At 45.7% G+C, this 21,684-nt stretch overlaps 1 protein-coding gene across 4 annotated transcripts in view; it reads left to right on the forward strand.

Moving 5' to 3' along the window:
• Positions 1 to 21,684, forward strand: part of LOC119436549 (E3 ubiquitin-protein ligase UBR4-like) — a 465,665-nt gene that overhangs the window by 287,170 nt on the left and 156,811 nt on the right. For all 4 annotated transcript variants that reach the window (XM_037703422.2, XM_037703424.2, XM_037703425.2 and 1 more), the window contains 3 exons: positions 7,692 to 7,893; positions 10,993 to 11,189; positions 20,605 to 20,812. In XM_037703422.2, the coding sequence (XP_037559350.1) occupies positions 7,692 to 7,893; positions 10,993 to 11,189; positions 20,605 to 20,812 (607 nt within the window). The remainder of the gene's footprint in view (positions 1 to 7,691; positions 7,894 to 10,992; positions 11,190 to 20,604; positions 20,813 to 21,684) is intronic.

The raw sequence follows: 21,684 nt of genomic DNA on the forward strand, positions 1-21,684 counted from the left end.
CATCACAAAAAAAAGTTTTAGCTTGCTTTAATGGTAGCAGTGAGAATGGAATGAGAATGGAAGTGATAGCAGTGAGACGTGAATACCGCGTTAGTGCCTCATCACGGTGTGTTAATCACTCCAAAAACTCTGTGATACCACGAAACATGAACGGGGTGGTATGAACATCACTCAGCAGTAGAAAAAAGAGTTGCAAGCGTGATTCATATCATATTGCGTCATATGCTTTATATTTTAGCTGTATTAGGATAACTGCAATAATCGCATGACTCTCGCTTAGTGGTTACACGTCCAGAGATGTTCTTTTAATGTGTGGCTCTGATGCCACTACAGCGAATTTTGCCTCACAATTGAGTTGTGTGCTTTTGTACTTTGACTCACTGCTACATAAGGTAAGCTATAATATGGCATTAAACGAAGATCATATGTGACACAGCAGTTTCTTGACAGAGGACGTTGTAACACTGAGTTGAAACGCGGCTATTATAATTTTCTTTCGCTCTTCATTGTAGTCTGGTTAGCTTGATGCAAGACAGTGGCCACTGTTAGCTGAAATAAAATTACCAATGATTTTAGCTCCTCAAATAATTAGAATTTTGTCACATCACTGTCGTGCGTGTAACCATGCAAGGGCGATAAAAATAATCTTGTCTGAAGCAACCTGATGATCCTACTAACTTACTGTCACAGTGGCCAAGCTTGCCTAATTGCATTCATTAAGTGTTTGCATTTCACAGCGAATAAATAAAAAAGAATAATAAAAGGAGCTGTAGAGTGCACATCAATTGGTGGTGTAGAGTGCGTATTAACCTGCTACTTTACCTTCGTTGTACAGGAATACAGACTTTTTTAAACCAATGCAAGGTTCATAGAGAATGCGGTATTAATAATTGACGCAACAATATTAACAGAGTAGGCGGAATGCAAGCAAAACATACACATAAAGCCCGAGAAAGTAACGAGACAGAGATTGTGTGGGTGAGTGCCAGTCCTCCATTGAATGACAGTTTGCGAGTTTTATGTTGCTCCACAATTTTCTCATTGATACTCTTCACCTAATTGTAGCATTTGAGAAGTTGATTAATTAGGCAGAATGCAAAAAATAATTTGAGTATCTCCAAGCAATGCCAAACAACATTACCTTGATGTTCTGTCCAGCTACGTGGCATTTGCATATTTTTAAATCTTGGTGCATGATAGCTGGGACACCTTATATAAAGTAGGCAAGCAGAAATAAGTAAAGGGGGGGGGGGGGGGGGCGTGGTAATTAAAATTATGATTACTTATTTATGAACCAAACTTGATAAAAATTAGCATGCTTGTTTAGTTTCTTCTCCTGATTCTAAAAATACAGTTATTTTTTTCTGTAGGCTCATTATTTCGTTGCATAATTATGAAAACAATGTCTTTTGTTCTTACTACAATAGACAAAAACGGCTGCATAAAAATAGACAAATGACATATGGACCAATAGCAGAAAGCACAAGCTTCACAACATAGGAAGCACTTTTATGATTGCATCAATACAGTTAAACCTGCATATAACGAAATTGACAAATTCCCGAAAAACTTCGTTATAAAGAGGATTTCAGTATATGCAGGTTCGGCACGAAAATTCGAAAAAGAAACGCTAACCGTATTTACTCGATTCTAACTCGCCCTCAATTGTAACGCGCACCCGTTTTCCATTTTCATCGAAACACTCATCCTTGGAATGTCACACCAGGTACCGGATGCGTGGACGCATGTCATTTCGCACAAGCGCGAGGCATCGGAAACGAAGAGCGAGTGTCACGATGACGTCGTAGCGTCGTATAGTGTTACAGTAGAACCCCGCTGTTACGTTCCGGGGGCTGCGTTTCCCCGGCTGTTACGTTGTTTTCGGCCGGTCCAGGCACAGCTCCCATAGAACCCAATGCATTGGCACGGCCGCTGGATAAAAAAAAAAAAAAAAAAAAAAAAAGGTGCGGCCTGCCGCGTCGGGCACGCTGCTATGGGAGCGAACGTGACGGCCGTAGTTGCATTGTCGGCCGCTTGGCTGTGCCGAACGGCGCTAGCTGAGGGGGATGGAACGCTTCGGCTTGCACGCGCGACGGCGTTCCAAGCGCGTTCCTGACGCCTTTGCTATGCCGATGCCAGACAACAGACCCCGGCGTGTGGCGCCGCTGCGGATCACACCGTTTTCGATGCACGCGGCAGGCCGCACCTTTTTTTTTTTATCCAGCGGCCGTGGCATTGGTAACCCCGCAGTTGCGTCGCAACTGTGGGATCGTTCCCGCATCATGCATTGTGAACTGCCACCCCGCGCCGGCCCGAGCGGCCATTTTGACTTTTAATGTCGCTTGGCTTGGTGGCTTCACAATGGCATTGGCCGCCCAAAGTGCCGGAGGCGACAACTATGACGTATTTTCGGTTTCCGCCAGCAAAAGTATGGCCCTAGAGATCCGTATTTGCTATATAAAGAAGGTGTCTATGACGAGTTGTGGCCCAAAAAATGGTTTTGGCCCCTAGATCTTCCGTATAAAGTTCAAGGGCGATAACGCAGTCGCCGCGCGCCATATGCTGTATGTGCGAGTGAAATCGTGCGAGGGGAGCCGACGACCGCGTCTAAATCTCGCGCGCGCAAGAGAAGCAGGGAGGAAGCGCGCCTTCTTCCGTTGTGCTCGAGGCGCCGGCGAGGGAGGAGGGATAGCGGGGCGGCGTTGTTTTGTACTCTGGCATCAACTGCGTACTGCACGGCTATCGGTTATCGATCACCATAACAATTTTTCTTCTGCTCACGGTAAAGTGACAGTCCAGTAGGCGCACATACTCCTCAAATAACTTAAGAGGTCATCCAGGCTTTGGTGGTGTTGCGATAGAACACACCTGACGGAAGTCGGCCACTTCGCGGCCTTGCCAATAACGAGGAGCGGCAGCTTTTTCGTCCCTGCCTTGTTGGCCGCAAGTGCACCAAAGCCTCCTCAACATCTGGGTAACTTGAGCCCCTTAAACGACAATGCTTGAGCTTGGACAGTGCACCATTGAGCACCTTCTCTCGTGCTGTCCAAATACCACAAACAGTACTCAGTGGCAGGCCTTTCTCCCGTGCCAACACTGACTTCTTTGCTCCATGTTGGATGCAGTGGCGCACCGACGGGGGGGCGTTTCGGGGGTTGTAACCCCCCCCCCCCCCCTTTTTTGTTTAACCCTTCTTTCCTTGCGCCTTTGAGTACTGTCTAAGATGTAAGACGCGCAATTGTCTGCACACTCGCAAACTTGCGCAAAAATCGAATTTTTTGACAATTTCTCGTGAAGAAATTGAAATTAGTGCTGTTTAGATGGTATTGGCAAACTGCCAACCCCCCCCCCCCCCCCCTGTCAGAGATCCTGGGTGCGCTACTGGTTGGATGGCATTGATGATCTCCAGTTTTACAGCGAAGCTGTATATGGCTAGGTTCTGTCAGATTGCATCTGCGGACAAACGACGTGTAAAACAACAAAGTGGGCCGATCCTGGTGATAGTGCAGAAAGGGTCCAAGCTCAATAACGCATACCCCTATCATGTGAGCCGATCCTGGTGATAGTGCAGAAAGAGTCCAAGCTCATTGGCACATACTCCTGTGGGCTCAGGGGACCTGTAAGGCACCCTTGAACTACCCTTGTCACACGCGGGACCACAAGAGGCAAAAACAATGCGCCAGAGCGATGAACACTGTGGCCCGAACACTAATCTATGACGATGCATGTCGAAACATCACTGATGAAACATAATAGTCTACCAACCAATAGCTGTCTCATTCTGTCTTGACATAGCCGTTTCCCTAGCGATGTCATCAGTTGCCTCTTGGACTCGGTGTCGCTCGGTCCGAAGAGGAAGAGCGTGCCTTTAAGTTTAACAGCGTGAATGGGTGTGAAAGTGACGAGAAGCCTAACTCGCAGCGGCCCAACGTGCTGCGGCCAATGGTGAAAGGTGGTGTGAACCTAGTCACCTAAACTCACTTTCACTTGCACATACAGCATACAGCGATGCAACAAAGGTATGTGTTGCGTCTTTTCAACCATTTCATTAACATAACCACCAAATTAAAAATTTTTAAATATAATTAAACAAAACCAACAGCTTCGCTGGTCTTCCATCTTCACATAGTGGAAGGGCTCTGAATTTTTATTTTTTTTCTTTGATGCTCATCATGCAATACTTTACTCGCCTGTTCACCATTCTGCGGTCCTGTGGTCCACAGATCACTGTCGCGAATATCAGGCAGTCCTGTCACGATCACGCCGCGTCCGCAGATCACTTTCGTGAAGTTCAGCACGCGTGCATTATGGCTGGCCAAAAAAAAAAAACGTACATGTGCGCACTTCCGTGGCTGCTCTGACTGCTTTCGCCGGATCACGCGAGAGCACTCGCAGGCAATGGGATCTCGCTAGGTCGCTTCGCCGTGGCCTCCAAGATTACTAGTCCGAGATTGTGCGTGGCAAGGCTCGGAGGCTAGGCTCTGCAATGGCCATGGAGATCCATGCATATGCATGCAACATGTCACTCGCACTTGGCGCGCTTCATGCAGAATCGATTGGCCAAACCAGCGCGAGACTGCAACAGAAGAGTGTGATGGGCATTTGACAAGAAGTGACTCATACACATTAACAGGCAGGTACACAATGTACTGCTATGGCTTAAGCGGATACTAAACGCATTAAATTAAAGGGTGACCAAGTCGAGGATTCATCTCAACTACATTTAATAAGAAACCACGGCCTAAGTGGGTACAATTTACCGAGATTCCACTGTACATCCATTCAAAACACCAGTGGTCAGGCTACAATTTTATATATCACAGTATATATTGCGACAACTACGTCCTGAAATAAAATGTTAAAACATAAAAGCACTGACAGTGAGCACAGTCTAGTGGTAAGGAAAGAGATGTGAAGCATTCTTTTCCTACCTCTGTACACTTTGTGAGAGCTGCTACTGGGTGCTGTCTGGCTCCGTAGTATCACAGAGCCACAGGCGACACCACTTGCCACAGAGCGCATGCACATATCATCTAACCTGGAGGAGGAAGCAGTTAGCATGAAGCACTGTGCCGAGCAAGAGAGATTGCAGTAGGCCGCAAAAAAAGGGGCGTAGAGTGAGATCGTCGAGTGGAACGGAAGTGCGAGGCAGGGTGTTGATGAGTGACGTTTCCATGTGAACATCACAAAGATGAGTTGGTAGAAAACTGTCAAGTTTGCAGTAAACTGAGCCATTCTCAGATTATGTACTCAAATGCTTTGCATAACATTGATTACCACAGTGCGCGTCGTCTGAATAATGTTTTGTGTTCGCTATTTCACAAGCTACATCTCTAGTAGCTTAATGTCCATGTTGCGAGTTTCCTGATATGGCATTGGCCTGCAAAGGAAGCATTGACCTATCGTAGTCTCACAAGCTTCACAGAGAGCAACCTTGTGCTAACCCGAGCTCAGCAATGAAATCTGTAATCTTGTATAATGCTTGTAAATTTTCATTACATAGATCCACATAGTACACTCGAACCTCATTAAAGCGAAACGGGATATAATGAAATAATGAATACAGTTAAACCTGCTTGTAACGAACCCCCATATAACGAATTCCTGGATATAACGAAGTTTTTCGATTCCCCGCCGTTACTCCATAGAAGCACATGTATTTGAGACCTCTACGTGACGAAGTGGCAGCGGAAGACCCCCTTGAAATAACGAATTTTCCCTGCCAACAACCTAGAGATTTCGCCCCAAATTTTGTCATTTTTGCGCGAGCAGCAACTGGAAGCACCTTCTCCGCCGCGATGGATTGCGAAGCCCTCGCACACTTGGCGCACTTGAATTCACGGCGACTGCAAGGCAAGAGCGAGCGCACGTGTGCGTGCGTGCGAGCGAGCGCGAGGTGGGCCTGCATCCCTCTACCTGGCGATCTTGCCGCCGCGGGCGTGACCTTTCCCCCTCGCTTCATTCAAACCTGATCCAGCCGCTTGCTGCAGCTGGCCTAGCCTGCCAAGCTGGCACTCTCCTTTTCCAGTTGATGTTGCCGAAGGGGGGAAAAAAATCCTTTTTTTTTTTTTTCAACGCGCTGTTAGCGCCACTTTTTGGTTACTGTGGAAGTCTGCTACTGTCTGTTACCCTTTCACTTACTTACCGTATTTATTCAAATCTAACGCTCACAAAACGGGTGCATGTTACAGTCGAGGGCGCGTTAGAATCGAGTACTGTATTTTCCGGTCTATAAGTCGCACCTTTATACAAGACACACCCCCCTCAAAATGGCAGTTTTTCCTGAAAAAAACTTATAAGTCGCACCGGTGTATAGGACGCGCCTGTTCGTTCGGTAAGCGATTTAAAAAAAATTACAGTGATGTTTCACTCCGTGAACGTGGGTTACGCGATAGCAATGATGCGGACACTCCAGCCATATTTCTGCCGTCGTGGTAGCCGCGATGTTTCGTATAAAGTCCAAGGGCAATAACATCGTCCCTGCGCGCCCTATGCAGTATGTGCAAGTGAAAGCGTGCGACGGTGAGCCGCATCGCGCACAAGGGAGGGAAACAGGAAGGCAGCGCGGGAGGAAGGTGGGGGGGGGGCGGCTTGTACTTTAGTAGCAACTGTGTAGTTTGCGCAGCGGCGCGCGCCGTATCTTGACAGCGATCTGCAGATGCGATGACTTCTGGGTCGGTTGACTCGCGGTCGGCCTGCCGCCACTTGCGTTGCTGCTCCGTCCTTCTCGCACGACGCTCGGCAACTCGAACACGAGAAGAACCCGGTATCTCGGTGGCGCGCACTGAACCCGTAGCAGTTAAGTCAATCGGCGCACTTCGCATGGCCATAACATCGAATCCGATTTTGATGGCAGTTCTTACGAAAAAAAAGTACACAAGTCACACCGTTCTATATGATGCACCGACGAAAAATTCAGAAAAAAAAAATGCGTCTTATACACCGGAAAGTACAGTAAATACGGTAAGCGTTTCTTTTTCAAATTTTCGTGCCCAACCTGCATATAACAAAATCCTTTTTATAACGAAGTTTTTTTTGGAATTTGTCAATTTCGTTATATCCAGGCTTAACTGTATAACGAAGTAAATGAAATTCCCCTTGAAATCCCCATAGAGATCCATGTATTTAACACCTCGTTTCAACGAAGTGAAATTGTTCTGCCAGTCGATACAACAAACTAAATTCATCTCTGAAACCAAAATATACCCGATCGTTGCCCGCCGAGTACAGCGCTTTCCGCGGGGTTCAGCACTCGTTCACCGCATCAGTTCAAAACACTCGCGTCCCTGCTACGCATACGTCATCGAGCAACGCTGGTCTTTCTCACTACCGTGCGTAGCTGCACACCTGCATACAAGCCACAGTTCACTATCGTACTTCTCCACTGACCTCTCTCCATTGGGCGTGCCTGGCTGCTCGGCTACGCGCGGCGGTGCAAAATATTGGCCATATATTGCAGTAAATGGCAATAATGGATATAACAAAGTAATGGGTATAACGAAGTAATTTCTGCTTCAACTTCGTTGTAACGAGGTTTGAGTGTAGATGAAAGAAAGTGTTTTCAGCCATGTTATGTTGGTGTTATCTTTTGGTTCTGATTTACTAATTATTGTCATGTATTTAATGCTGTAAACTGCCAAGCTTGTGCTTTGAAACATTGTGCTCAGACTGAGCTCCACTTCTTTCTACAGGATCAAGCTCTCTTGAGCTATGTCCTGGAATGCCTGAACAATAGTAGCAAAGAGAAGCCACCGTTCCAAGATCTTGATGGTGAAGCCTTTTACCGATTGGTGGCAATTGCCCGTGGTGTGGCTTGTGCTCGGCCAGCCAATCTTGTGCAGTTTGCCGAGTCCCATGAAGTCAGCACAGGCCCTGTAGAAGGCCTTGAAGAAAGTGAGTGCCAGCTTGGATCTTTTTTATTTATTACTCCTACCTGTATGGTGTAGTACAATGGCTACACAAATGCACAAGTTGAAGAAGTTTCCTGTGACATAAAACATGCCAAAAACCTGTGATGTAGGCAGTGTATTTGGCACATTCTGCAAGTCATTGCCACCTACACTTTTATCATGTCACTTTTTACTGCCATAAATGCAAAAACTTGTTTTGCTTGTCTGGGTATTGCATGCTAGCATAGTCACTGAAAAAGGATGTTGCCATCTATGGCAAAAGCGTGAGTAGTTTCTCAACTCTCAATAGACAGTAAGTAGCTTTACCAAGAAGTAGCACACTTGCCTTGAAGAAAGTGAACTTTCTAGAAGGTGAAAAATTGTGCTGCGGTTGTCAGCATGAACACATCACCACTTTTACTCCAAGCAGTGCTTCTCAGCAGTCCCAATCTGAAGTGTGTAAAAATGCAGTGCAGGTGCATTCTGCCACACCAGATCCTGATAAAGCACTACAAGAACATTTGAGAGTTTTGGCTCAGTTTTACAGTCCGCTTCTCTTAGATCAGTATTTTATTTATTCCAGAAAATTTACAGTACCATACAGGCATTATTGCAGGCGGGGAATACAGGTGCAGTCGACGCTCGTTGCAATGTACCGTGATAATCCCGTGAAAAAGGTGTTATATTTGAAGTTCGTTGTATCCAAATTTAGGGTCACAATATGTTGTGAAATTCCGAAACTTTACATATGCCGTTGTCTAACATATAAGCCATAGCAAGAATGATAAGTGCATTGAAATTAAAATAATTATGGATAAACAGGTTAATGCGGTACTTGTACAACCATGCGGCACGGCATCTTCCTGCAACCATGAGTACGCGTGGACCCCGTATTCCACAGCAGCGCTGCCCTTTATTCAGTCACATTTCTTTCTCTGTAATTCCATAACAAATGAAATGATGCAACATGTTTTTTTTTCCCCCAGATTACATTAAGGTCACTAGACTTAATTCGGGAAAATTTATTTTTTTAATTCCACTAATTTAACAAATGGCCCAATCTTATGCAGTTCTCATGAATTTTTTTAATGCTACCTAGGGCAAGGATATTTACCGCAAATTTAGTTACTTTCATGGAAATAGTATTTAAAAATGGTGTTCTTCAAAGTTAGAGAGAAAAAAAATCGACTTTGACCGATATTGTGCAATGTTCCGTTATCACATTTTTTTTTTTTTCTCCCTATCATAGCGGTCATACTTTGTGAAAATTAGGATCGATGTTATTGACCCTTACTGTATCACTAAATATGTTTTAGAGCCATAGCCACAACACTTTTACTTTGGGAGCTAACCAAAAATGCGGATTTAGCAAAATTTGCAAAAAGTGCTTCTGACTGATCAGGCTCTTGCTTGTTTTGTTCGTCAAAAGTATTTTTTTGCTTGCAATAATAAGCTCGATCTCATTTTTCTTGACACTCTGGCAGCAAAATAAATTTTTTGGGTCAAAATTAAAAATGGTTACCGGACATTATCCGGTGGAACTTATCTGAGCACACCTACCAGTGTTCTCAAACAATTGACCCCTTCTAGTAGCACCAACCTACCGTGACCACCTCCCCCCCTCGCATCCTTAATAAGCCCTGTAAACAGTTACTATAGTCAGTAACGCAGATACATTTACGTTTTAATTTATTTAAAATACCGTAACCACAGCAGAGAAAGCTGCTAAAATACTGAATTTTTTTTTGACAAGGATTGATTTAAGAATGTATTTTAATGAGAAGGGTGTATTTGCTTTTTTGATACAACCATATCTGCTGAACCCCAATTCTGCATTTTCAGGGAGCCAAAACTGGCTGCGGTTGGGAGGCCGTGATCGGTGAAGTTCTCTTTGCGACGAACGAAAGTTTAGATCGCCATCTGTCTTGTGGCCAAAACTAATATTACACTCTGCATAATAAATATAATTTCAGTGGTGATATACATATGCTTAAATTACTCTTACAAGAAAATAGCGTTGAAAGAGTATGGGAGCCAAGACTGAAAATTCATTTCTGTTCTGGCAAGCAGAGTGTAAATATAGTTGGGCCCTCCATGAACCCTAGAAAAAGGCTCATGACCCATTTGGGCTTCATGACCCACAGCTTGTGAAACGCTCATCTAGGCTAACCACTTTGCTAGTTCATCCTGTGGCACAGCAATTTCCGGAACACCGAAAACTTGACAAGATTTCATTGTCGGTAGCTTGGCATGTAAAAGATTTTCGAATGAGCTTCATGATCAAGGACTAAAAGCAGCGCATCATGACAATGGCAATGATTCTGGCTCTGATGGTAGGCTTTTGCCAATGCAGTTCGTTTTGTATCTGATTGCACCACGCAAACATTTGTTGGACCAGTTTTCTTAAGAAAAAATAGCCTGTTGGAATTGGGTAAATGATTTATTGTAGCTGCCATTTTCACTTTAAACCCTACTGTGGGCAGGCCAAGAAACAGGCACTTTCAGTGGAAGATAATGTGTCCTCGATGCTGTTCCAGAGTGTTGCGAAGACAGACAGTGCAGCCATTGGTATCAGGTACATTCATCCCGACTAGTCAACTTCTATTTATCTGGTGAGGGCCAATTTCAGCATTGAAATAACGAAAGATTTAGTGCATAGAAATGTGTGGGGGCCGGCTGGGATGTTTGATCAAGATCAAATTAACCAAAAAATTGAATTAGCAGGAGTTGAATTTTTCCAGTTTGCGGTCAAACTGTCTTCAATGCAATGCTTCAATTCAATTCCTGCCCAGTAAACTTTTGTACAGCCAGCAAAGCATACACAGTCACCTGCAGAGTTGGTGGTGCTCGAAGGTGGGAGTGCCATCATCAGACATTCGGTTGCTGATAGGTGGGCTCATTTCGTGGATTTTGTTTGTTTGTGCTGCATTGCAAAGCAATTGACTGATGATTGCGCATTTAAGTTAACCAATGATTACTCACCATGCAGCTCATTGGACAGAAATGTGCTTCACAGATGTGTGCTGTGCATGTCAGTATTGGGCAGGGTTTAGCACTGGCTTGTTTTGTCGTGGTCTGCAAAACAAGGGGTTGTTCTGTGCAGTGAACAAGGAGGAGGTGCTTGAGGAACGTGGCTTGCCACTCAAGGTACACATAGCAACGAACACTGTGCCACCTCCAGAGAACAGCCACTTCCTGAGCGTCTTGACAGAGGCATTCTGGCATCTGCACCGGCAGCGGCCTCAGAATCCTGCCCTGGCCCCCATCTCCAAACATGGCCTAGTCCACGTTGAAGCCACTGTTAGTTTCCACAACTTTTTTTCCTCAGTGACCCATTGTTGCACAACATCAAATTAAATAGGGCTGTGTTAATACTCAAAATCACTGAATCGAATAGTAAATGTTTGAATAATTCAATTTGCAGCATAAAAACATTTTTAATAATGCCCTGCCTCATACTACGCTTGGAGGTGATCAGATTTGCTCGACTTTGTGCAAGACTGACGTTGTCTCCGTATACAGTCGACAAGAGCGTCACCGCGTTGGCGATCTCTGCTAGATCGAAGAAACGACCCCGTTATTTCGCACGTGGCTTCCGTGATCAGCTTCGGCACCGCGTCATTGGCTCCGGCCTTCCCATTCGGCAGGACTTTGAATAAAGTTGATTTCATTCATTCATGTCCATTCGGCGCGTAGCCCAGTGGAGAACTGTAATCTTGCTAACTCTGTAACGGCTCAGCAACGGCGCGCTGCTGGAGCTGATCACGGAGGCCACACTTCGTGCCACTTTGCTCTCGCGAAGGCACAGGAGGTGGAGCCGATCGCACAAATGCGAAGCCGCACACCACATGCAAAATAGCAACCGAACTTCAAAAAAATATTAATAAACGGATTTCAAAAAGGGATTACGACAATAGTGCTGACCGAATAAAAGAAAAAAATTGCCGTCACCTAGAGCATTTTGTCAGCTAAGGTAGAGCGGGTATAGCCTCCGAGACTGGAAGATGGCACGCGCTCTCATGAGTTTCCCAATCTTGAAGGCTATACAGCGGGCCACTGGAAACCAAGCCTGGGCAAGCCAGCGGAAAATCCAACATGGTGGCCTTCAAAAACGGGTACCACGGCTTAATGAGCGATTTAGTCCGGAAAATTGAACTTAGGAGCCTCAATTCTTCCGAAAAATTGGTCGCGGAAATGCATTAGCTCTATGGAAACCCTGACGGTGCATTTATGAAGTCCAGAATATCCAGCAAGTCCGAATTTTGGAGTCCAAAAATTCGGGCGGCGACTGTATTGGATTTTTTTAATATTAGTATATTCAGTGTAGAGACCAGCACAGTGCCGCATATTGCGTGAGCTGTGGAGCCTCTCATGCTCGATGCCACGCAAGCGAGGACGCTAAGCATAGCATGTTGCAGACAGGCTGCCTAGTCTGACGCGGTAGCGGACTTTGCCTCTGTGAGCGCTTCTGCCCTTCTGCATGCGCTCTCCGACGTCAGCCCAATGCAGGGATCCGCACACACAGTGCCCAAACACGTCACAATTCACAGAATGGCATTGTGTCGATTAGGGCCGCCTTTGTCGGTACAAGCTTCAATCTGGCCGGTCAGGCCAATTGAAACAATAACTTGATACGGAACATCCACAAAAGCAGCTCGTATTTCGAAAAGCGCAAAAGCATGTGCGAAGGTCAGGCTGATTAGCCTCTAGAAAGTGTGCAGATCATATTTGATACACAGAGATGACCTAAACACCGCTTCAACTGCCGTCAATCTACCCCATGCGCATGATCTCGAGACATACCGCTGTGGGGTCTCACACGGGCTCTTGGGACAAAGGAATGACAACACAGTAGTGCAAACAAACAAAAGGGCATTTATTGCACCTTTCATACACTAATACACGCTAGCCGAATTACTACCCGTGGAACATTCACATGGGCGTGCGACAAATCAAGGAAGTCCGACTCACCGCGACCGGATAGCAAGCCCTATGCTATGACACCATCGCCTAGTCGTTCACATGTACAATCACGTGAACGGTGGCATGTTCGAACGATCCGTGTTCGTTCATACCGGTGCCCAGCTCCTAGCCACGCGAGACGGTCTTGCGAAGCGTGGATCGGCGCATGCGCAGGACGTCTGCGTAGCTCACTGACCCCAACTCGAAGAGCAAGCGCCTTCGACCTTTTTGCGCCCAAGTAACCCCGCCGTTAGCTGCGCGACACTCGCGCCATCTCTCGCAGTGCCCTGCAACCACACCGACCGTAAAGCCACGCGGCGAAGCCGGATTACAGGAGACGGGAGCCATGCGGGGAAAACAACATCAGGGGATGCGTGAGAGTCTCGCATCCCCACACCGCTGATGAGCCACCCGTACGAACATACAGTGCAGTCCACTTATAACGATACCACATATATCCCAATGGGCATGAAAGTCCGGTAGACATCTACTGGTCTGCCAGTTTTGGACATACGAATGTCCACAAAAATCCACCGGATTTACTACGGACGTCCATAGTACACTTATGCACAAAAAAATTGGCAGTCCATCGAACATCCGATGGCTGCCAGAACCGTAAATTTGGATGTTACAGGGACATGCAAAACCATGCACTTGGGTGTTTTTAGTACATCCATCGGACATTCACAGGAACACAGTTATTGAAACTTCAGCAGCAACGTACGAGGTTGCAAATTTGGGGCGCTTGAACTGTGGGCACTGTTTTTTGTTTCTTGTGGAAGCATGCAATTTTGGCACGAAAAATTCTGTGAATTCACGATCAAGACTTTATCTGATTTCCGTTGCAGATGTCGCTTGCACCATACGCAGTGCGCAGAAACTATTGAGAAATAATCAAATAGGTGATGTCCTATGAATGTCCCTCTGTCGTCTGAAGCATAACGTCCGCATAAAATCCAGGGCAGATGTCCTTAGGACATTCGAAATTTAAAAAAAAACGAAGTTCAAAATAGCCAGAACACAACATCCCTGGGTAATCCTGGGGATAATCAGCTCTGGACATGGACGTCCGGATATAATTTGGATCTCCACCGGATTTTCATGGCCCATTGGGTATAACAATATATTGGTTATAACGATGAGTCGACCTGAGAGTATCAACTTATGCATTAGGGCTATGAGAAAAAAACCCCCATATACAGTTAAACCTGCTTATAACAAACCTCCATATAACAAATTCCTCGATATATTGCCCGCCATTACTCCTTCGAAGCACATGTATTTGAGATCTCTACGTAGCGAAGTGGCAGTGGGAGAGCCCCCTCGAAACAACGAATTTTCCCCGCCGACAACCTAGAGATTTCACCCCAAATTTTGTCATTTTTGCGCGAGCAGCAACCGGAACCACCTTCTCTGCCGCGACGGAATGCAAAGTGGCGGTGTCGCGCTTGGCACGCTCGAATTCACGGCTACTGCGAGGCGAGAGCAAGTGCATGTGTGCGTGCGTGCGAGCGTGCGCGAGGCGGGCCTGCATCCCTCGACCCGGCGATCTTGCCGGCGCGGGCGAGACCCTTCCCCCTCCCTTCATTCAAACCTGATCCCACCGCTTGCTGCAGCTGGCCTAGCCCGCTGCGCTACCATATCGCCATCGGCATTTCAATATGGCCGCCTTCTACGCACTTCGAGCCTAGCTCCCGTAGCTTCGACCATGTGCTGTAGTACGTGTAGTGAGGCATTAGTCTACCAATTTAGTTAAACAGCGAACGTTTACAAGTTTATACGGCTGATAAAACTGCTATCCTTACTTCGTATAGCTGTCTGCTAATTTGCTGTCAAAATCGATGCTTGACCTTTCGGGCGAAACTGGGACTTTTTTGTTCATCGTAACTTTAGTGTATTGGGAGTAAATCTTGAGCGATAGTTGTATTTCGGCACTGTAAAAGATTTTTTTCCCTCTCTTTTTGGTCACGGAAAACGGGTGCGCATTACAATCGAGGGCGTGTTAGAATCGAGTAAATACGATAAATGTTTATTTTTCGAATTTTAGTGCCGAACCTGCGTATAACGAAATCCTCTTATAACAAAATTTTTCGTGAATTTGTCAATTTCGTTTAACTGTATAATGATATATTATTCACCAGATATTGGATGTAACGATCAAACTTTTTCTTCTGGGCAGCGTTTTTCATGCAGAATAATCGTGAAATTTGTGTTCCTAAGCTGCCCCTAATCGAGTCAGGGCGAAAGTTTGCCTACGCTAGTTCGTATCTGCCACCATTACCGCACAGTGCATCCCGCCCACGCGCCGATTGCGAACGAAAGTCACAGAAAGCATCGCAAGTTGGCGCAGCGTGCAGAAAATGGCGCCAGCTGCTTTGTGTCCGCGTCGCCGGCGGTCATGTGAGCGTCCAGAAAAGAGGAGGGGGGGGGGGGGAGAAAGCTGTGCTGCCTTTACAATCTCCCTCTCTCAGCAAGCGCGGAAATTCGCCGCGGAAGGAGCAGGCGTTGCACCGACAAAACGCAAAATCGAGACGAAGCTGCAAATTTTGCAAGACTCGAAGAAGTACGAGCTCGCACAGTCAATGATATCGACGATTGTGAAAACCGGGAGTGCTACGATTATGAAGGCTAAAAGCAGTTGCCATGCCGATAACGGAAAAAGCGGGCTTTGTGCGCCAGGACGGAACCCTCATGGGTGAAACTAACACGGTGGAAGCCGCTGACATTATCGAACTCTGGGAGCATGTCGCTACTGACGATGAAATAGGTGGTGCTTTAATGGAGGAGTTTTTAAGTGCAGGTGGTGCTGCCTTGTTCTGTGAAAAGATCTCCGCTGGGGCGATTGTTGTCTCGACAGACGGCGGTGTTGTGTGACAGAGGCGACTACAACAGCGGCAGTGCCGATGAGATTGACAATGGCCCGTCATTGACACCGACCCCGATGTTCAACCAAAGTGCAGTGTCGTCTATCAAGTCGCTCATTGATTTCATGCACGCTAAATTATAGCCGCCAGTGTTCGTGCAGCAGCTGGACGCGATACACACGGCGGTTGTGAATCCGAAACTTCTGCGAAAGCAAGCGCACATTTCTATTTCAGCGCGCCTAACGATTGAGACGCGATGTAGAGGTATAAATAAATGTTTTGTTTTTCACAGCCTACTTTCTACAATGTCAATTTTTTATTGCAAGTGACAAATTTGGTTTCGGGACTACAAAAATGTATATACGTATTTTTTTTTACGGCAGTTCGGATATAGCGATGATCGGTTATAACGATCGGATTTTTCTTTCTTCTTGATATTGTTATAAGTGGACTGCACTGCATTAGCGGCAAGCATTCTGCAACAACTTAACAATGAAGAGGTGTCTGCTCTTACTGTTGGCCCCATCCACAGTCCACCCGAACCGCGCCAATGATGACTACACGCGGAACAGGGATTGAATCATGCGGTGCGCGGTCTACACTTTCGTCTGTCCCGCAAATTGGCCTTACGGTAACCCAACTACTGTAAAGATGGGAAAGTCCTGTATTTTGGAGGAAAACTGAAAAGCAAAACTTTCTATGCAGTAAAAGATTACCATAAAACACAAATTCACTATTAAACTGAGAACCTCATAGGTAATCTGCAGAGCCAAAATACAGCAACACGATGAGAACATCACCACGCTCATGCCGGTGCTTGCAAATCTCCTGCAAGGATGTGCCGATGTCTTATTTACTACACTATCTCTGGACTTTGGTCATCATTGCTTCAACCATAGAAGTTAAGGGGGGACACTGTACTTGAGAGAGAAATGTCTAATTTTTTGTATCTATTAAAAAACAAACTTGACAGTATGATTGAGTTTTTTATGCTGATTTCAAAAATGTGATTATTTTTTTTGTAAGTCAATTAGTATTGGAGATAATTAAAATTAATTATCTATTGTTTGAAGGTGGAATAACAACAGAAAATTCTTATTAGAGAGCTACTATTGGTACATTTCTAGATACTAAAAAGCATAAGCTTCACAATGGTAGGAGTACTTTTTTGATATGATGATTTTTAGCCGAGCTGTAGCAGTTTGAGTTTCAATGTTGCAGACACACCCACATTATGCTCCAATTTAGTGGAAAATTAAAAAAATTTAGAGACGTTTTTTGAAAATTCACTCCTACAATTGTGTGCTCTACAGATAGAGCTACATGTCACAACAAAAATAGCAGAGCTAGCTGCTCTGAAGGCAGAGTTATTGTTTCTTCAAGTTTGCAATTTCATCAAAATTTTGATTTTGAGAAATCAGTGAAAAACAAAACAAGTCTAATTTGAGCCAGCTGAAGCAAAAATTGTAGAATATTTACAATGATTTGCAATTTTAATATTGTCAGTAGGCACCAGGCATATAGTCCTTCTGGTTGGAATCGCCTAAATGCCGTTTTTTCAGTGCCCGCTGCATGCTCTCTGCAGAGACGCGCTTGGAAGCTGATGCTGTTGCTCTGCGGTGGTCCTTTTCTGCCATGCGTTTAGTGACTAGGAGTCCAGGATTGATCTTCAGTTCCTTCAGGATTGCTGATGAGGCTGCTTCATTTCCTGCATTGAATTTCAATACAGCCTCAGCCACAGCACCTTGCACAGAAAACAACGATGCATGGCGCTCTTTTGGTGAATGCGCCCATACAACGGAGTGGAGACTCTCATTGCTGTTCTGCGTTTTACCCCTCTGGCACCGCTTGAGAAGCTTCTCATCCGACAAACGTTCGTAGATGGGAGAAAGGGCCTTGCAGACATGTGGTGGCAAATTATATCGATGCTTGGGGATTGGCTCGCCTTTTGCTTGGGCTGCATTTTGCCGACACCACGAGTTTTGGCCTGTTGGGCACAAACTGTGATTTGACACTTGGTCATTAGAGGTGACATGGTGATAGGTGGCCATGACAGCTTTGTGCATGGCCTTTATGTCACCTTTGTTTGACTTCAAAGCCCAGCCGTAGTATGAAGTAAGCTTGGCAACCAGTTCACCAGTCAGTTTTCCCCTGCCACCAAGGCTTTCAGTTCCGGTCCCCTTTTGCTTGGAAATCAGGTTACGCAGCGCAGTTCCCATTCTTTTCTCAACGTGGTTGACACAGTCTTCCTTGCTGATGGGAATATAGCCATACACTTTGGCTTCCTGTAGGGCGAGGAAGGTGCGGCTGTCGCCGTCCGAGAGTATTGTGGTATACCTGAGGTTGTGTTTTTTCAGTGATCTTTCGAAGAGCATTAGTCCAGCTTCAACTTCCATTTCTCCAGATTTTTTGCTTGAGTTTTTTTGGCATACATGCCTCTCCTTCCACGACTGATACGTTGGATCTCCTTCTTTCGGTCCCCGTTCGCACGCCGCGCAAAAATTGCTCAGAACAACGTAGTCAAGGACCAACCCCGTAAAAAGATCGATGACGGCGCCGACGCAGATATGTGAGGAATGGCCACGCGTCATCCAGGACCCATCATAGGAAACGGCTATGTTTCCTGGGTCGCCGAGCTTCAGTTCGTTGTACAGATTGCGCACAGCGAGCGCGCTCTCGGACATGCATTTATCGGCAGCTGCAGTCGCAGCGGACGTCAGCTTTGACTTCTGGTGCGCCTGCCATGTCTTGGTGTGCATGTCGCGGGTAGACACATTCATGATCGCGAAAATGTCATTCAGCGCCGTTTGCTGATTGCCAGTGCTTTTCATAGCGCGCGCGGCAAGAATGTTCACGACGAATGGGTTGCACGTCGTTCCGCTGTTCGCGCGCGGCGAGCTCCACACCGACACGCTATCACCGCAGATCTCGCACGAGACAACCATCTTTATCGCGAGGCCGTAATCGCGTTCACCTTTGCTCATCGACGCATCGCCACCACACACTTTGCACTTGAAAAACGACAACAGAGCGTTTATAGCGTCAAGGCTCACCACGGCGAAGCGCGTATTCATCACATCCGAGCCTTCCGCGGCGGCGTCCGAGGCCGCGGCGGCGTCGGCAGCACGAACGAGAAGCTCCGATTTTCGCTTCGTAGCTGGCGTTGATGCAAGATTACGGAGTTTTTCCTCCGCATCCTTCTCAATCTTCAACAAATCAGCGGGCTCCAACATGACGGTGTCGTGCCGAAACGTCTGTCGAACACGGCCGCTGTCGGAGCCGCTTCCACCGGCTAGGCCTATTCCACAGTCCTCGGCGGAGTCTTCGGTGGCACTTGGCTCGGGAAGCAAACTGTCATCGATGACTTCCGACGGTGATCCGCGCCTCTTTTGAAAGTTGAAAAACTTTCGTTTCTTCTTTGGTCCGCTGAATTTGTGCTTCGTAGCAAACTTTGGCGATGAGTTCGGCATGGTTGCGTTCCTACCGCGATGTCAATAGTCCGCACGCTCAAGCAGCCGACAGTCGACAGCGGGAATCAGCCAATGGCGGGCGCGCTCACTGTCACGTGCGTTCGTAGACGAATAGGATCGCGTATCGGGACCGACTTTTCTCCGGCTTTTTCTTAGTGGCCGCTTAGCGTATGTAGCAGCGGTGGCGCGAAATATAAAGAAGAAACGCGGCTCTTTCAAACGAGACCAAGATGGCCGCGATCAGAAACATAGAACGGCAGCTGCGCGTTTCGGAAAAATGCCAATTTTTGCGCGTCAATTGACGAATATTCTGGTCACACACGTCACCTAAAACACTACTGCGGCTAAAATATCAATCCAAGGTGCATAAAAATTTGCCAGGTTATGTATCAGTTACTGCAGAATCCAATTTTAGGGTAAAAAAAAAGTGATTTTTCCGCGATTTTTCGGTTTCTAAGACCCGTGTCCCTCCTTAAAGAAACACCGCTACATATTTGGCTTCAATTTCTATGGCCAGTAAGCTGCAGTAATATACTGGATGATCATGGAGATTTTTTAATGTGCTGCAAATACTGGCCTAAAGTGTATATTAGCTGGTGTCCCAATGGGCATGCAAAGAGTGTGACATTAGTTACTGGATATCACAAACATCTGACATCTGGATGAGAATATAATGCAGTTGACTTGAAACTATTTAGTGTGCACAAGAGTATCACAACTAGTTTGCACCTGTGTTGAAAATTTCTTCGATTACTCTTAATGGTAAGCCTAAAACTAGCATGGCTCTGGAAATTGATTAGCCAGTCAAAAGCGAAAGGGTGTGCTGACCATATTTTCTTTCTGAGGTAGACACGGACATCTGTGAGAAATTTGCCATGCCAGTGCCACTGCATATGAATTCCATGCAAAAACATATCCAATTTCTTGTTTACTGCACTGTTAAACTGCTACTACTGATCATAATGATGAACCCAATCAGACAAGCTCCGCTTTGATTTGGCTGTCACTTGAGGCTCACAGTCTGATGTGTGTTCCTACTTACGTGTTTTCATTGCCTCTTGAGCACAAACCACACATGCCCAGTGTGAGGGCCAACAAGGTGTTCATGCAGCAATAATTTGGTGCTGTATTTTCATTATCGCTTCCACGTGGGTTATTGTCATGGGCTATGCCAAACTATTTGTGATGTGCGACGACCTATCTAAACAAGAACTGCTGTGCAAAATTGCTTTACTAAATGGGAAAAAGAAATTTTTTTAATAATGCATGATCTTGTATAAAAATGCTATAGAAAAAGTTAAATTCATTAGGCTGAAATTTTTATTAGAGCAAGCTTAATTAGCTCATGGTTTGACTGTTACAGCATTGTCTCTGTGTGGTGACTGTTGCCGATTGCCTTACTCCACTCCCTGAAAATAGGTGCAAGCCTTGGTTGAGGTGATGTACGCATTTGTGGCCTTGGACATGGAGAATGTTGGCTTGGTGGCAAAGCTGTTTGCCCGGCTGCTGCTCTGTGAGGACACAGTAGTAAGCTTCGCTGCTAAGCAGGCCATCATTCGGGTGCTGCGGCCCAAAACACGGAAGCGCAAGGTTTTCATTCCTCGTAACGCCCAGTGCAGCACACCTGGTAAGTTCATTCTTATAGAAAACTGATTTTGGTCGTCAAAATTCAGGAAAGCCCTTGTGTTGCCTAACCTTCTGTGGAGGGGATTCAGTATTGAGGGATTAGCCTGTTAACACTTTGATAATGCTCAGACATGAGCATATTGTCAACAACACTTTAATGTTTGTGATATATGGTGCAAGAACGGAAATGGTGTTCTCAGCTGGTTTTGAGCATCATGTCACTCAACTATTATGTTCATACAAACACATGCACATACAGGCTGCAGTGTGTCTCCACGTGTTCGACTATAATTCGTGTAGTCTGACATGCGCTTGGCAACAAAGGACACAGCACGCAGTAGTGTGAGCATATATAAAGGATATTTATTGCTCCTTTTATACAACAATGCCAGTTAGCGGAAATGCATGCAAGGATGGAAACGCATTGAGGAATCGAAGTTATCGCCATGCAAGGTTAACACTTTCCTGCCCGCGGGAATAGCAGAAGTTCTTGGGTAGTCTAGTAAATACTTCCTATCGTAGAGCATGCTTGTTACTAAAGTGTATAGTATCAAATTGAAGATAATGAAATTTTCTTTTTGACGGTACTATTCTCAAACATGTTTATTAAAAACATTTTGAACAAAAAATGTCTAAACAAAAATATTATAGAAAAAAAAAAGAAAGTTAATCGAAAACTGTTTTTGTTCCTTCACACAAAAAACGTTTAAAAATTTTCAGAATATACATTTCAAACGCAAAGGACTTGGGCAATATTCCAGCATATATCCTCTATGTAAAAAATTTCTTTATATATAAAAGAAAATGTTAACCCTAGTGACTGGCCCTAGCGTGATGCTAAGGTCGACTCCTGGCTGTCTTTTCGTGGGAAAC

This window comes from Dermacentor silvarum, chromosome 1, assembly GCF_013339745.2.
Source record: "Dermacentor silvarum isolate Dsil-2018 chromosome 1, BIME_Dsil_1.4, whole genome shotgun sequence".
Lineage (NCBI taxonomy): Eukaryota > Metazoa > Arthropoda > Arachnida > Ixodida > Ixodidae > Dermacentor > Dermacentor silvarum.